General features: G+C 51.6%; 1 protein-coding gene across 4 annotated transcripts in view; it reads left to right on the top strand.

Annotated features, from left to right (window-relative positions):
- The window catches only part of LOC104463549 (AP-2 complex subunit beta), a 72,038-nt gene extending 55,484 nt beyond the window's left edge, over positions 1 to 16,554 (top strand). For all 4 annotated transcript variants that reach the window (XM_010075926.1, XM_010075925.1, XM_010075927.1 and 1 more), the window contains 4 exons: positions 5,706 to 5,790; positions 6,521 to 6,607; positions 14,824 to 14,978; positions 16,051 to 16,554. In XM_010075926.1, the coding sequence (XP_010074228.1) occupies positions 5,706 to 5,790; positions 6,521 to 6,607; positions 14,824 to 14,978; positions 16,051 to 16,125 (402 nt within the window). In that variant the 3' untranslated portion in view covers positions 16,126 to 16,554. The remainder of the gene's footprint in view (positions 1 to 5,705; positions 5,791 to 6,520; positions 6,608 to 14,823; positions 14,979 to 16,050) is intronic.
- The last annotated feature ends 204 nt before the right edge of the window (positions 16,555 to 16,758 follow it).

The following is a 16,758-nucleotide window of genomic DNA, read 5'->3' on the forward strand; positions in this document are numbered from 1 at the left end:
TGCAGTGCCTTGTCAGCCTTTCGGAGGCTGTGGGTGCTGTGGTTCCCCTCTGCAGAGCACGGCGCTTGTAAGCGATAACAAGCTCTTGCCCAGAGGTGTGCGAGAGGCTGTGCTGAGCTTCACAAGCGTTCGGTAGCCGAGGCTCGATTGCCAGCCAGGGAGATGGCTCTAGCAGTTGTACAGGCTTGCTTTTCACGGTCAGAGCAGCGATAGCCCTCTGATGGGATGTAGGCTGTCGGGCTCATACCTGGGGGAAGAGAGGGGGTGGATGGGGTGTCTTTGCCACCGAGACCTTGAGCTCTCAAAGGTGAAAATGGGTTCTGGAATAGGGGTTTGCCCTGGTGAGGAATATTGACTCTTTTCAGATACTTCAGATTTGGAATGTAGAAGATACCTGGGATGAGGGCAAGAGAACCACTGTTCCTAATAATTGGCCTTTCAAGGGCTGTGAAATCCGAACACCCTGTTTGTTCGCTTGGATATGTGTGAATTGCTCTCCTAACCCTGGAAATGGGGGAAGAGGAGCCAGCCCGCTGCAGGAGTTTGGGAGCTCAGGCCTGGCCTGTCATGGCACGAATACAATAATCTCTCCGTGAGATGATGATAGCCACTTGCAGGAGATGATACGATCAAAAACAAGCTGCAGGGACTCCCGGAGCAGTAGCAGTAGCTAGTCTGCCTGAGCCTGGAGCATTGCCGTTCTCGTGGGATCCACGCTCAAAATTGATAATTAGTGTGTTGCATTCCCCAGCGTTACCTGCCGTGGACTGCCGGGGCTGTTTGTCGCAGCTACTGAGCATGCAGCTGAAAGAAGCGTAGCTTCATTTTTCCAAAATGCCTGTACGATGATCTGGCGAGTATGGAAAGGGAAGGATCTGCCAGCTGCATTTCTTCCTGAAAAGTGACACTTGGAAACACAGACCTCTCCCTTGCTGCTGAGCTGTGTGAAGTGCAGAACATTTTTGTTTCTTCCAATGAGTTTGGCAAAACCTTTCTGTAAAGGCAGATGAAGGTGCAGCTTCTTCATTGAGAAAATATCGGTCTTGCTGATGCACGAGATCAGAGTTCTCCTTCCTTCTGCTGTAACTCATCACCTGTGCTCCTCTGCTCTCCAGTGCCTCGCCTGCAATGCAGAACCGCGGGAGCTCTCGTTCATCAGAAGTGTTAATGTGTCTCGGGTCACAAATGCAGAGCTCTTGTACTTGGAAACAGATTTCACACATTCAACTCTCCATAAAGATCGGCGTGAGCAACGAGTCCAGCCAGCAGATGTTCTCCCTTCAGATTCTGCTTGATAAATGACAAATATCTGCCTGCGTGTGAGCTGTCAAAATTACCGGACCAGCCACCACGGAACAGCCTTGGGTAGTGTGGAAGGTGGGTTCTCGAGTTGGTTGCCTAGATTATTTTTTTAATGTTTTCTATTAGTGAGGGTTTTATTCTAGCAAAGAGAACCCTTGGGGCAGCTCCCTGAATTAAGGACACGGATCACAGCTTGGCGTCTGCGGCCAGTTCCTAGCTCAGCTGCAGAAAGCTGTTGCCTTGCTGATTAAGGGCAGGTCTGCCACATGGTGCAGCACATTTGATCAAATGTACATTTTGAACTTCAAGTACAGCCAGGCACGCATGGGAGCGTAACCCTCGCGGTAACTCGCTGTTCCCTGACCGTGGGTGTGAGCGGCGTGCCCGCAGCCGACAGCTCCCAGCCTGGCTGGCTGTGCACGGCTCCGCTGCCCGGGCTCGAGACTTGTGCCTGTAGGTAGAGCATCCGCCTGGCAGCAGCTGCCGAGCGCCGGTAGGATCCCGAGAACCCTACCTGTCAAACAAAATGAAGTGAAATAGCTAGCACTGCCTGGGGGCACCTGACAGCCGGAGCAGCAGACTGTCGCCGCCGAATAAACCATGACCTTGAGCTGGCAGAGGTAAAGATGACTCTGCAGAGGAGAGTTCTTCTCGCCTTAACAGTTTGGCTGTTACCAGGCTCTAAAGCAAAACCCAACTTGAAGTAAATCCTTAATTTAGTGCAAGTGCTAATGGGATTCCAAGTGGGTATGTTGTGTACTTGCTGCTGATGGGAAGCATCTGTGTTGCTTTCAGACTTGACTTTGAAAGTTGGTTCTTATGTTCAAGACTGGGATTTAAGGCATCAGAAACATACACTGTTGAAGAAAATAACTTAGCATTGTTCTTACGAGGTACCTCTTCCCCAAAATACCATGTGTTGGCTATCAGAAGGTTGCTCTGCGAGAAAGGACGTCAGAAGGGTGCTCGTGCTGCAAGGTGAGGCAGTGTGTTGCAGGGTCATTTCTAGAGGTGCTGGTTCCTCTAGTCAGATCATGAACAAGACACAAGTGACTGGGAGCCCTGTCCCAGTTTTTAATAGGCTCACACCTTTTCAGCATGAAAATCTGGCACCTTTTGACTTCTATCCCTCAGAAGTTTTGTACTCTGACTTAATTCACAAGGTAGTAAGAGTATTTTTTTTCCTCCTTTCAAAAAGATTGCAGATGGAAAGTCATTTTTATTTAAAATGCTTCTGTTTCAGCTCTCAAATACCTGAAGCTGAAGGTCTTGTTCAAGATTTAATAGTTCACCTCCAGGTTGGCAGGTTAAAGCTGCAGAGCCACAGGCAGAATTAGTCTGTGCTGGAGGATGTATTGAATGCCAGTGCAGGTTCCTTTCAAGCATGTCAAACCTGGAGAGGCTTCTCAACGGCTGGTGTCACTTTCGTTGTCATTGATTGTCTCGGGTCCATGTTCCCACCTAAGGAGCAGTGGATTTTTTTGGCGAGTGGCTGTTGTTAGCAGCTCAGTCTATCAGAGCTGCTACTGTGGATCCACTTTCTGCCTGCGGTTGCTTCTGTAGCCGGTCGGGTGGCTTTGGATGCTCGTGATGGGGCAGCGCAAAGGTTGAAGCATGACTTTGGAAAGCTGTTATCAGCTGGCAGGGCCCCTTAGCCTCTTCTTGGTGCGAGTTTCCTCATCCGGCTGTCTGCAGGTGCCTTTTCAGGGACCACGTGTTGGGGATCACAGCGCTGCCGTTGCGTGCCTGGCTGTTTGGGGGGAGTATGTGGTGTGGCATGATGGAAGCTGGTCTTGCAAAGCTCACCAGTCCTGTCCCAGTGCTGTAGGTTTAAGGAGACTATAGCTTTTTCCTTTCGTGTTTGCAAAAGTTTTAACAGCTGATTTCTGCATTATGACGGTGACTTGCAAGGTGACAGATGATGTCATTACTGAACCCGGTGATGCAGTTTGGGGGGAAGGCTGGCGTGTGGCTTCTTGCTTTGCTTTGCTGGGAAGAGATTGCACTTCAGAGCATCTTAATTGGATAGCTCTCCAGCGTACAGCCAAAGCAGCTTACTCAGTATGTTTCTGCAAAGTTGAGAAGCAGGTCAGCAGATACCTTTTTATAGCATTCTTATAACTGCAGGGACAGGGTGAGCATATTAATTTGGAGTGTGCCTCTAGAGCCGTGACTGGAGAGACGGCACTGCTTTCCAGCCCCTCTTGTAAGAAACCGCTGTTGTATGGCAACAACGATTAGCTACAAAAGCTAAGTAATCTCTGTTGTTCTAAGGCAAGGCAATTAATCATTAAATCAGAACTGGAAAAGATCTTAGGTCATGCAGTGCAGTCCCCGCTATGCTTTGTTGTTTCGCTGCAGTTCCTCTTATTGAGAGCGTTGTCAAGGCTGATTTTAAATACTCCAAGCACTGGAGTTCCTCTCTTCCTCAAGAGAATTTTCTGCTGCTTAATAATTCTCACTATCAAATTTTCCCAGCTGTTTAGCCTAAATTTCCCCTCTTCTGGCTCATCTCCATGAGTTATACCCAGGCGCAGCATCCGGAATGGCTGCACTGCTGTCCCTGCCCCAGCTCTCCGCTCCCGGGCTCAGAGGTGTGTTTTGGCTGCTCACCCGCTCTGTTCGACCCCGTTTTGCGGAGGTGAATCACTTCAGCCCAGCCACTGATCTGCCTTTACCCCTCAGACACTGGACACTCCAACTCGCGAGTGTGACGCCAGCAGTCGAGGCATGTGACAATCCCCATTACAGAAAACCATTTCCATTTTTTTTTTCTAGGTTGCACCATCATTTACAGGGTTTTAATGGGCTTTAAATTAATCCCTTTTTAAGCTGGTTTGCAGTGTGGGAATTAAATATAAGCTGCTACCTTTAGTGATGGCTGAAAGAAACCCCACAGACTGTCACATCTGCCTTTCTCCTGGTCTTTGCACTTCTGGGACCTTCCCAGTTGCTAGAAGAGTTCGTCTGGGAGCTTGATCTCCTGCCACTTGTCCTCTGGCGTGCGTGCATGTCTAATCAGATGACTTGTGCTTGAATTTTCTGGTTTATTCCCCTCCCTTGTCTGTCTACAGCTGTTTTTACTGACATTTGGGGGCGTCTTTCTAAACCCGCCACAACGGGACGATAGATTTTTCTCTGCAGAACACTAATGTGTATAATTATTAATGTGAATGGAGTTTGTCTTGGCATAAATCTTTGTAGCAGCAAATTTATTTCTTTGGCTCAGCATTTAGCGTGGTCTGGTTTATGTTTCAGTTGGGTGATAAATTGGAGATCTCCTTCTGGGATTTTTCAAGGTAGGAGCTGAAAGGGCTCCTGAAATCCAGGGCTCCCCACAGGACCTCCATTCGCGGTCTCCTACAGGCTGTTTCCTTCGCTGGAAGCAGCGGCAGGCAGCTGCTGAACGGTTCTCCCGTGACAGGCTATCGCTATGCGGGATGATATGAGGAGAGCGTGAGGAGCATAGAAATAAAGCCCCGAGCTCCCTTTTTCTGTGCTACGTTATGACAGTGCACTTTCTCAGACCTCCAGCTCGCTCCTGCCGTACCGCCGGCTCTCAGCCTGGGGATGACTGGAAGTGAGGTTGCTCTCTGTGTTAGCAGGGATTAGTCGGTAATGTGGCAAGCGCGTGTGATAAAAGGCAATCCAGTGCATCTCCCTGGCTGGCAGAGTTTAATGACACTGAGAATTAAGTCTTTTGACAAGTGATCTTTTTTTCACCTCTCCTGATTGCTCTGTAGCAGGCTTTCTTCTTCCAGGAATCAGCACCCGCCGCTGTGTAGTTTTCACAAAGGTAAAAGCAGGGGACTTGGGAGATGCTGCAGGGAAGGTGCAGGCAATGGACCCGCTTCAGAAAGTGTCCAGGCTGAGATACGACTAATCGAGGAGTCGGCGTCTTCAGACGTGACCGAGAGCTGGGGCTGAAAATGGAGAATACACAGGGGCTTGGAGGGGGGGAATTTCAGGAGTTAGATGGCAAAGAGAGGGGATGAAGAAGCTCGTGTGCAGCGTGACAGACGTGCTGGTAGCTGTGTGCTGCCAAGAGAGAGGAACACGCATCAGAGGTGGAAGAACTGAGGGAAGGGAGAGGTTGAACAAGAGCAGAAAAGAGCAAGAACACCGTGACCCTATCAGTGCAATTGGCTCTGAAGCAGCCTGGTGAAATGCTCATGGGAGAAGATTGTGCTCACTCCATTTTCACTAAAAGCTGCTCAGAGGGGTGAGACTGACCCTTGTCTGAAACTACCCAGCAGCTCAGGAACATCTCTCCAGGCAGTCTCGCGTTCAGAGCTGGCCTCTGCTCGGAGCCTGCGCGGGCGGGTGCTGAGACTGCGTGAAATCTTGGGATCGTTTGGACTTGATAGAGAAACTTCAACCCCCCCTGTTTCTTCTGTTAACAGGTGGCTGTGAAAAACAACATCGATGTCTTTTACTTCAGCTGCTTAATTCCTCTCAACGTGCTTTTCGTAGAGGATGGCAAAATGGGTGAGTGCTCTGGGGCTGTGGTCCGCCTCCCTCAGCCAGCCTGTGCTAGCAGCGCCCAGCTGGGTGCAGTTGTCCCAGGGCTGAGATTCGCTTGTGCTTGGCCATGGCCTTCATGCCAGTGCGTCTCAGCAGCCTGAATTTTGATCTGTAGTGGTTTGCTAGCCCGTCCCTGTTGTCCTGCAGCTCCAACAGTTACCAGAACCCAAGTCTTCTGCTCTGATTCTTTCTGGCAGACAAGAGGTGGATCTGTTTTCTTTGAAGCTGATTTTTTGGGGGGCTTTTTGGAGGGTTTAGTTCACTCAAGTAGGTCTTGGATTTGCCCCCATACCACTTTCACTGTAATTCATGTGTTCCTGTTCACCTTTATTAAACTGTGGTTTGAATTGGCTGGGAAGTGGCTTGAAAAGCAGCTTTCGCTAAGATAATCCGAAATGTGTGGGTCGCCTGCCTTCTTGTCAAATCCTGCCTGTTCTTTGGTTGTAAACAGCTCGTACGGTAAAGACTGTCTCTGGTTTGGGGGCTCCAAAATCCATCAAACCTTTGCTGATTTTACAACGAGACTGAGGTTGTTACAGGAGCAAATCCTGGATCTGACCACAGCAGGGCAAAATGTGACCAAAAGATCTTCTGTGTCTCTACCTTGTATTATTCTGCAATGAATTAATTAACGAATTAACCAGCTCCGGTCCTGTGAGGATCCAGGAGTGCTGATCGTCTTTCTCCTTTCTAGAGCGTCAGGTCTTCCTTGCAACATGGAAAGACATTCCAAATGAAAACGAGCTTCAGTTCCAGATTAAAGACTGTCACCTGAACGCTGGTGAGTAGCTTAATTCCACCACGCTGAGAGCACGTTTGATGTGTGGTTGCTAGACATCACCCTGTTAGTAGCATTGTCTGTGGCTGACACAGGGATGGGGATTGAACAGAACAGCCTGGGATCCTAGGGCTTGGTTCAGTCAGAAACTTTCGCTGGGTCCCCATAAAAAGCACATCCAAAATCCCAGATTTTACCTATCCGTGTCTTCCTTTCATTCTGGACTTTGTAGGCTTGTTTTCTCTTTTATACTTTGCTTCTCTGCAAAGCTGCTCCTTTAAATAGAGCTGAATACAGCGTTGGGGCTGTGCAGCAATCCTGTCCTGCTACCGGCTGTTCCAGGCGACATGTTCCAGCCCTGTTTGAACCAACTGCGTAATCCTGGGGCAGTCACTCCACCTTGCAGCACCTGCTTTCCTCTGTCTGTTGTGAAAGAGCAGCTCTCCACACCGCTAGAAAATGTTTTGACATCTATGGAGGACAGGCCATGTGAGAAGAGCTTGGGTCTGCTGCTGTTAGCTGCTGTGTTGATGCATTTTGATCGTACTCCATCCCGTTCGGCTCTGTGTTCAGTCTAGTCGCCTCTGTGAGCATCCTACTTGTACGGGTGACCTTACTGCTGCTGAAGGATGAGAGGCTGTAAAAAAGTGGAATGGGGCCAGCGTAGCAGCTTTGCTCCTGTTCAAGAGGTTCTGGACAGGAGCCAGGTGATTCTAGCGAAGGCTGCTATGTTTCACAGAGGAAAAAAATGTCCCTATTGATTGCAAACCCCGTAACCTTTTTGTTCGCTCGCGTCTGCTATTACACAATGAACACCCTCTTGCTTCAATTGCAGACAGAAACCCTGGGTCTCTTTGTACTCGTAATTATTACTATTTTGGAATATAAAAGAATGGAGCATGTAAGAGGGCAAAAAATAGCAGCTGTTGGACCTTATGACTTGATTTCACTGTGGGGTTTCGAATGAGAACAACCTCTGCGCCTCCCCCAGCCCTCCCTCTGCTCCCGACCGGGCTTGGCAGAGCTTCTCCCCCTGCACTGCGGTGCTGCTGCCGGGGATGTCTCCTGCCCCGGCTGTGCCCTAACCGCGCCGTCCAGAGCTCTTTGCAGCTCCAAGCCGAAATGCTGGAAACTCCCCGTGCTTGGTGCTGGGGTGTTGCAGTGCTGCTTAGCAGGGGGTGTAGCTGGGAGGCAGAGAGGGGGTCTGCGTGGCTGGGGGGGTGAGCACTGGTGATCCCGCAGCCTGGCCCGTGCCCCCTTCTCCCTCCAGATGAAAATGTTAGAAAATATGGAGTGACAGGCAGTGCTCGCCATTCAGGGAGGGTTTGCCAGCTCAAGACCAGACTGCTCGCCAAGGTCTGCTGGAGTTGGTGGTACTTGGAGGAGAAGACGTTACAAGCTCGCAGGGAGGGCACGGGAACGCCGGGCGGTTTCTCTGCAGAGGTATCCACAGCCATTGCCAGGGCTGGGATGAGAAGAGGTTTCTCTCGGTGCTTTAGCACGAGCCTTGGACGCAGTGCCTCTCCCGAGCACGATCCGTCACTCGGGATGCTCGGGGCTGTGCAGATCTGCCAGCCTCTTTGGCTTATGTACGGGAGAAAGTGGGTCATGTCTCATAAACAGATTTCAAACATTTCCATCCGCTGAAGCTTCTGTTTTTGTGTTTCCGCTGCCCACACCTCCTCCCTCTTGCCACTATACCAGCCGTTTCCTTCCTTGACCACCCCGGCTTCGGCAAGGAGCGGGCCAATAGCTTGCAGGAGGAAAAACTGGGGAAATGTTGTGAGCTTGTCTTAGTCCCTGGTATTTTACCTACTGGTGCAACCCTGGCTCAGTCTGCTGCTCACCTTGATTTCGTCTAAGCAGTAACCTCCCCTAGTACAGACCATCCTAAGGGCATCGAGCCTGTCTGTACGAGGATCGGCCGGACCCCAAGCCCCGTGGAGGGCTGGGCTTCCAGCATCCTCAGGGATGGAGACTTCTCCCAGCGTGGCAAGTGGCTGGTGGTGCACAACGAGGCAGAGGCGAAATAAACTGGGTGAGCTCTGGTGACAGCTGAGTCCGTTTTGCTGCTTATACCGGAGCAAGAGTGCGTGTCCAGCTACGTGCTGCAGCAGGGCGATAGTCTGTCAAGATGCACAGTCTTCATCGTTTAAATCCAGTGGAAATAGCCTCGTGTTAAGGCACTGCCTTTCTTTCAAGAATAGCAGCTCTGTGTTGGGTATAAAATCTTCAGGAACTTGATCCTTGTGGAGGAAGGACTGGGTTCACGTTCAAAAGGCTCCCGTGGGAGAGGCGTAAGCAGAACGAAGCTCTCGACCTGGGCTGCTGGTGGGTCTGTTGTTCGCTGATGAAATACCACCGCGTGCAGCTTTCATAGGGCTGCGTAAAACAAGGTACGCAATGGCTGCCGTGGCAGAGCCGCGAGAACAAAGCCTGCGGATTTCAACTGCTCCTTACTAAAGCTTGGGAGGTGCTGGGTTTTCGCAACCCTTCGGCGCAGACGGAAAGCTTCTGAGCGCCGCCAGCTCTGTCAAGGTGTGCAGCCGCCGCGTGAATCCTTATCCCTCCTCTCGCACCCGCTCGGATAAGTAATTCATGCCTAGCGCGAGCCCACCCACTCGGTGGCGAGTTGCCATTGAGGCTCGGGGACGCACCGCGCCGTTCGTGCTTCGCTCTAACCCATTCCAGCCCAGTGACACGAATTTAGCTGCGAGCTAAAAATATCTCTGCTCCCAGCTGATGTGCCCTGATCGCAGCGCTGCCGGCCGCTTCAATAGAGCCGCGCGGCTGCGGCAGGCGTGGGACAGAGGGAGCGGAGCGTGCCGAGGAGCGTGGTCCCTGCACCCTCGGTGCCTGGCTTTTCTTCTCCCAGCTGCAAGGAGCTTTTGCTTTCCTCAGCGCTCAGATCTGCGCTGTTTCTGCACCGTGTGAGGAGCGGGGATGAAGTTATGGGCAGACGTGCAGGAGGCCCTGCTGAGCAGCTAAACCAGGGGATGCTGATTTTCTTCAGTGGAGAAACTGAAATTTGAATTTCTTTTTCTTGAAACCAAAATGATACAGGTTTGAAGCAGGGATTTTTCAGGGGCTGGGATTTTATCTGTCCAGAAAGCAGCTTGTGCATTTCTTGTCCATCCAGGGCTGTCACACCATCGCTGTGCAACAGTCACCTTACAGCACCTCCTGTGTGAACTGCAGGCTTTTCCCCAGGTTGTTTCTTTTGTTCCTTGAACAAAAAGCAGATAAACACAGCCCGTCAGCGGAGATGCTTCTGTCTGGGTCTGTGCTCCCAGGCCTTTGTGGGGGAAAAGCTCCATCCTGTGCCCACCAGGCAAGCCAAAGAGGATTGACTCGAGCTTTGATGGTTTGCAACAGGGATGGCAGAAAAAGCTCCTGTCCCTGGCAGCTCACCCCGTAACAGGGCACAGAACAGGCAGAAAATCTTGGCTGCTGCAGGTGGCCCATGGCACCGCACGCTGAAGCCATGGATACGCTGCCTGGGGTGAGGAGCAGGTATCCTGGAATGGTCAGAGCTTGCCCCTCTCATCCCTGTCTCCAGCATCTTTGTTTCCATAAAAAAGCAAGTTCTGGACCCTTGAAGGTATTCCCACAGTTCCCAGTGACTCAGAGATGAGTCCTTAGTTCAGGATGAGGGATTTGGGGCGCAGGTTCCCAGCGGTGGGAGCTGGCACTGGCCCGAGGTTGTTGGTTAGGGCTGGAGCTGTGTGGCCGTGGAGGAGCGATCTCTGGCGTTGTATCGTGGGGCCAAGGTGCGCTTAGGATGCACGGCACATCTCGGATTCGTTAGAGCTCCGTTTCCTGCATCTGCCTCTTAGGAAGCGGTGATGGTAGTGCTGTGGAGAGAACGATGCAGAAATACAACTTGTCATGAAAGCACAAGGTCATGGTTATACCCCAGCATTCTCATCTTGTATAAATCCAGTGCTGAATTAATTGATTTGGGGAGTTTTTTAAAATTAAAATATAAATCTGGTGCTTGGAAATAGACTCTCAGACCGTTACAGCTCAGATAATGCGGGTGCGGTTGGTGCAGCTGTACCAACTGAGGTTTCCCCCGCAACCGAGCATGTGCTAAACCTCGGTTTGCCTTGTTTACCCTGTTTTTTTAACATGCTAAGTTTGATTAAATTTTAAAGGACCACTGCATTAAGCTAAGATATGCGAATCGGGTTAGCTAAATGGTTTTCTTTTTTTCGATTCTGCTCACCCAAACCCACAGAGCAGAAGCGGACAAGCTGCCTTGCACCTGGAGGTGGAATGCCACTAAACTGGAGGCAATTAGTTGCTGCGGTGTTCAGCAGCTCGAGGAACTTTGGTTTTGCTTGCTTTATTACTGCTCCACAATTTAGTGTGAAATAGCAGCTTTAGTATTTGGAGTTGATTATGGCTTTATTGGTATGCAGTGGTCACTTTGTCTTTTCCCCCGGAGTAATTTGCTAACAGTAAAAGAAAGAAATTGAATTTTCTTGCTGGAACAACCTGGGACACAATCGTATGCAAGCTTCCCTGATATGGTTTTTTCCTGTGTGCGCAAATCTAGTAACGTGATCGTTTATTAAATTATAGAACCCGTGTTTATTACGTGTCTTGGAAATGAATGTGCTGTCAGTACCTCGACCAAAGTGCCTCCCCACTGCATCCCAGTCTGCAGCTGCGTTTGGTGTCTGAATGCGGTTCTTGGCTGGATGCTCAGAACCGTTCAGGTGTTACAAGAAACGGTGTGGAGATGTTTTCAGCTACCACTGCACAAAATATAGGGATTAAATTTTACTTCCTGATACCTAGTTCTCGTTGCAAAATGCCATGAAGGTCTAAGCTCAAGAAAGGTTGTGGTGTTGGTGTTGATTCCGAGTTGTGTGTCCTTTGGGAAAACTCCCATCGTTGCTAATGGCTCATCTTGGCTGCTTGAGTTTGGAATTGAAATTCTGAAGCTGTCCGGGTAGAAGATTGAAGCGTGTCCGTTGCTTTACCCAGAAGGAAGGTGCTGTTGAAAAGAATTGGATTGCTTCAGTGCAAGGGAGGAGATCTTGTCCAGCTCTTCTTCCCTGCCTGCCTGTCTTTCCACGGGTGCTGTTTAGTTGTTGGACTGAGGTAGCGTAGGGAATTCTGTGTAAAAAACAAAAGAAAAGGAAAACAAACGAACAAGCAAAACTCCACCAAAAAAAAAAAAAAGGACTGATTTTAGAGGCTTCCCTGGCCTTGGTGATGGGGAAATCTGTGTCCTTACACTGTGCTTCAAAAAGGCTTTGAGAATAAGCACTGAGCCAAAAGAAGCCCTGCGGGAAGTTGCTTCGCAAGGTCCGATGCAGACCGGACTGTGCCATCGTGCACTCCTGGGGCTCTGGTTTGCAGAGTCACAGACCCTGTGTGTGTGGGGACACACGTGTCGGGGCAGCGGGGCTCAGCCCTCCTCCTGCCTGCCCCCGGGGCTTCGGTGGGTGCTGCGCTCTCGGAAACCAACAGCCCTGTTCGGGGCTGGGCTCAGCTCTCTGCTCCCAGCAAATATCTGGGTTTTTCTCTGGTTTTTATAAGCTGTGCTGTCACATGGCGTTAGTGGTCCTGCCTTCAGCCAGGCACAGCCTGGCACTGTTGCTTAGCAACTCTGCCCCATCTTCAAAATCCAAAATCCTGACACTTGTAAGCACAGGAGGGATGGGAGCTGCTACCTGGGGGGAGAGGGGATAGGCTCTCGCCAGTCCCCAAATCTGTGCTGAGAGAGGGGGTTGGAGGAGTTGGCTGAGCCGAGCATCAGCACCGCAGCCTGCTCACGGTCGCTCTGGGTGTCTGGCTGAGACAGGGTGTGTTTTGTGGGGTTTCCTGAGACAGGGTGTGTTTTGTGGGGTTTCAGGAGGTAACTGAGTTCAGGCAGGGAGCTGGAAAACAGGCTTTCCCGGGAATTTGCCCTGCTTCAGTTTCACTCCCTGCATCCCCCTCAAAGCACACCCCTGCACAGAAATCTGCCCCTCAGCAGGGGCTGTGGCTGTTTAAATGTTTAAACAACCATGCGTGTGCCGTGACATGGTTGAAGGCTTTGGCATGAGAGGCTCTGTGGCCCCGTCTCGCCCGCTGTTTCCCCAGAACATTGCTCCCTGGGTGGCAGGAGCGCTCCCCTCCTCTGCCGTCGCACCGCGTGCTGGGGGAGCAGCCCCACAGCTGCCAAAATTACAGCTTCCCGCTTGCAGCCTTGCTTCTGACCCTGCACCCACGCTCCCCGGGGAATGCCTTTGCTCTGACAGCATCCCCCGGCGGAGGGGGAGACTGCTGCGGCAGGAGTAAAGACTGCTGGAGAAAGCCTCGAGCCCTGGCCAGCCGTTCTTCTTCCAGGATACGTGTCCAGAGGGGCTTTGGACCGGTGAGATTTAACCTCAGCTTGTTAAAAGTGGACAAACAAAATCACATTTAATACCACTGTTCCTTGCAAACAATTATCAGCTCTCCAAGCCGGTGCTGGCGTTGAGTGCTGTGCCTTTGCGAAGCCCCGGAGGCTGCTGGGGGGGGCACAAGGAGATGGGAGCGTGGGCTTCATCCCCAGTGGGTGATGTCTCTCCCAGCTGCGCTCCCGGGAGCAGGGGACTGCTCTGCATCGCCCGTGTCCCTGGTCTGGGTGAGTTTGGTGTGTAGAGGAGGAGGAGAGGTGGGAGGAGGAGACAGAGGGAATGAGGGGTTTTAAGCAAAGGATCTCATTAGTTACTTATATCTGCCAGTTTCCATAGTAACTGGGGAAGAGAGGAAACCTAAATCTGAGTGTGTCTGGATAGCTGGATGCCTGAACCCTCCTTGACCTGCTCGCAGCCGCTGTGGAGCCTGAGGAGCAGAGGGGTTCAGCCCCGCTGGGGACACAGGGTCCAGGCTGCCCGGGGAGCCGCTCCGCAGCTCTGCTCGGCGCTGCCCTGGGGAGAGCCACGGGGCCAGGTCTCTGCATCAGCGTTTGAGTTTGTGGGGCCCTTTCTTTCCTGCTTCTGCCGTTCCCTGGTGCGGGAACAGACTCTGCGCTCCCCTGTGATCCCCACATGCACCAGCACAGACTTGTTTGTTCTCAGCTCCGGCACTGGTGCTGGTGGATCTCAGTGTTTGGAGGTGCAGGGATGGATTAGAGCCGCTTCTCTGCCGCTGTCCTGCTCCTTGAAATGGATCCCACGTGCCTCGTCTCTTAGCTTTCAGCACAAATTGGTTTAAGGCCACTTCTCTCTCTCCCTTGCTTTCCATTGAAAGTGCCCAGCCTGCTGCTAATGGCCCAGCCTGGGCAGGGTGTGCCTCAGCAGCCTCGGCAGAGAGCTTGATGGAGTTTGATTTCTCCTGTTGGGCACCAGGAACGGGAATTCACCAGGGATGCTTGTCAGGCGTGGAGTCCTCCTCCCCAAGCCTTCCACCCAAAGGGTGACTGTGCCCCTCACTGCCTGCTGTGCTGGGAAACCCCTTGGCAGCCAGAGGCGCTGGTTTCTGTTTTGTGTATTTACTCCTGTTCTTGTTCTTCTGAGAGGTCCTTAGAAAATCCCGTGTGTCGTGGTTACATCCAGGTCTGCAGCTGAAATCGCACGTCTTCTGCTGGTGCTGAGGTTGTACAGGGTGTTAAAACTGTTTCACAGCCCTGTGATGTCTAGAGACTGATGTCTGTGGGTTCTTACCCTTTCAAGTGGTTGCTTTAAAAAAAAAAAGAAAAGGATTGTTACTAGCTTGTAGGACATGGGTTTGGCCAGAAGTGTCTGTGCGTGGGAGCAGGAGGGAGCTGCCGTGGTTGGGATGGGAGCTCGGAACCAGGCACCCCTGCGAGCCTCAGGCAGGATCTTTGTTCTTCTCCACCTTCATCTTCTGACTTCTGGCTGCCTCCAGGTTAGCCTGCCTGGGGCTTCTCGGGGGTTAGAGATGGAGCAGAGTCCTCTTACCCTCTGAGCTGCAGACTCTCGCCTTGATAAAGACACTAAGTCCCGAGTGACCCCGAGCAGTAAGGGAAAGCCCTGCGAGATGGGCAAATATTTCACAAGGGATCACAACCTGAAAGGAGTCAGGTGGGTCCGTGGAAGCAGATTGGAATTTTTTCTCCTTGTGTCATGGCTGCTCCTGTCCCCAGGAAAAACTCTGGGACAGAAGTCAGCATTTCCTTGCGCACTTGCATCCTGGGAATGCTCCTCTGGGCTCTCCTGTCTCTGCAGATGATGAATCTGAATTAATGGATGTGTTTTTCTTCCTTCTCTCTGAAGACACCGTCTCCAGCAAACTGCAGAACAACAACGTCTACACCATTGCCAAGAGGAACGTGGAAGGCCAGGACATGCTCTACCAGTCCCTGAAACTCACCAACGGCATCTGGATCTTGGCTGAGCTTCGCATTCAGCCGGGGAACCCGAACTACACGGTGAGGTGTCGGGCTGCGGAGGGCGTGGGGTGAGGCTGGGATCCTTCTAGCTCACCTTGCACGCAGAGCGATTTCTCCCTGCTCTGCCTAACGTGTCTGTTTTGGGGGACACCCTGGTAATTTCACGGGAGGGTTAGGAATGCCCACTGAACTGGATAAAAAGGGGAGAAACAGCAGAAGGAGACTGCTCTGTTACCGGTGAGCTGGGATAAAGCCCGCTCAGCAACGAGCAGCTACTTGCCAAGGTTACCCAGAGATAGAAAGCCAAGAGACATTAGCGAGAAAGCATTGCCAGGACACCCTTCCCCCTCTCATAAACAAGGAGAGATTTATGTCCTGCCGCGTTCCTGCAGCGGAGACCGGCTGTCTGGATGTCAGCGGCTCTTTGGCCTTGTGCTGGCATCAGCCCGTGGCTGGTGGGACGGTGCGGTCTGTCCAGCACCAACATCCGTACGGCTCTTCTCTTTGCTCCCCTTCTGAGGACTGTGTGTCTGAGCAGCCTGGTATTAGGGGATTTATCTCCTTTTGGACGCTGTTCCAGGTGTTCCAAGAGAAAGCCATGGTCTGGGGACCCATGGGGTGAAAGTGAGCGTTGGAAGGTGATTTAAAGTGTTTGCACAAAGATTGATGGCACAAGCCTGGTCTCAGCCTGCTCCTGGGGTAACAGCCAAGTTTGTGTCCGTAAGGACTGAGCAGCAGATGGTTAGAAGCCCCCAGGCTCAGCACTGAGATGTACAACGTGAGGGCGAGTCCCTCGTCGCAGGGTTTGGGGCAGTGTCCCCTTGCAGGACATCTACATTTGTTAAGGAATTTGGGAACCCCGTAGTGGGCGTTTGCTTTCACGTCCCTCCTCCTGCTTGGAGCAAGCTCTGCAAAGGCAGTTTGGTGTGGGTGATGAAGCAAGCAGAACCCAAAAAAGAGATATTCTGGGTGAGGCTGTCATCAGCCACATCCGCAGCCTGTCCAACCCGTGCTGCAGGTCAGACGTTCCCAGTTGCCTTCGTGGAGGTGGCAGGAAAGCTCCTGCCTCCCCCTGCACCACCGCTAACCTGTCCTCTCCTCCTCTCCGCAGCTCTCCCTGAAATGCCGAGCTCCCGAAGTCTCCCAGTACATCTACCAGGCCTACGATGCCATCTTGAAAAACTAACGGGAGATCAGCCTGTGCCTCACCCTGCAGAAGGAATGGGGGGAGGAAGGGGTCCCTGGGTCCTCCTCCACCCCTGGCACGGGGGAAAGCACTCAACTGGAAGCAGCTGTGTTCGTGTGTAGGGTTTCAGTCCAAGGCACTGATTAAACAAGGTAGCAATTAGTATCCACGTGCTAATGATGATAGGGAACAAACCCCTTTGATATTTTTAGCGTCCATGGAGTTTGTAACCACTGCTTCGATTACTCCCACGTCCCCCTCGCCCCTCACTCGTCGTCCGTTCTCTTGGGCTTCTCCATTTTGTGCCAATGTTCAGTGTTTTCTAAATGGCTTTAGGTGTAGTTAACGATTTTGTAAAATACTGCTCATGGAAAAAAACAAGCAAAAACCACATGTCGGCTCATTAAAACAAGGCAAAAGTGTCGAAAACATACACTGCACTTTATTTTCTATTTTTATACTTTCTTTTTTTGAGTTTTTCTATTGTAATTGGCTTTAAAGGGAAAGTGATTCCAAGGAAGTATTGGGAGGCCTGAATCGGGATCTAGCAGGGTGAGCACAGCCCCGGGAACTAGGAACAGAGCCAGGGGTTCGGTCTGTGGAGGAGGATGGAGCCCTAAAGCGAGGGGGTAT

The sequence above is a fragment of the Pterocles gutturalis genome, unplaced genomic scaffold (assembly GCF_000699245.1).
Source record: "Pterocles gutturalis isolate BGI_N339 unplaced genomic scaffold, ASM69924v1 scaffold4903, whole genome shotgun sequence".
Lineage (NCBI taxonomy): Eukaryota > Metazoa > Chordata > Aves > Pterocliformes > Pteroclidae > Pterocles > Pterocles gutturalis.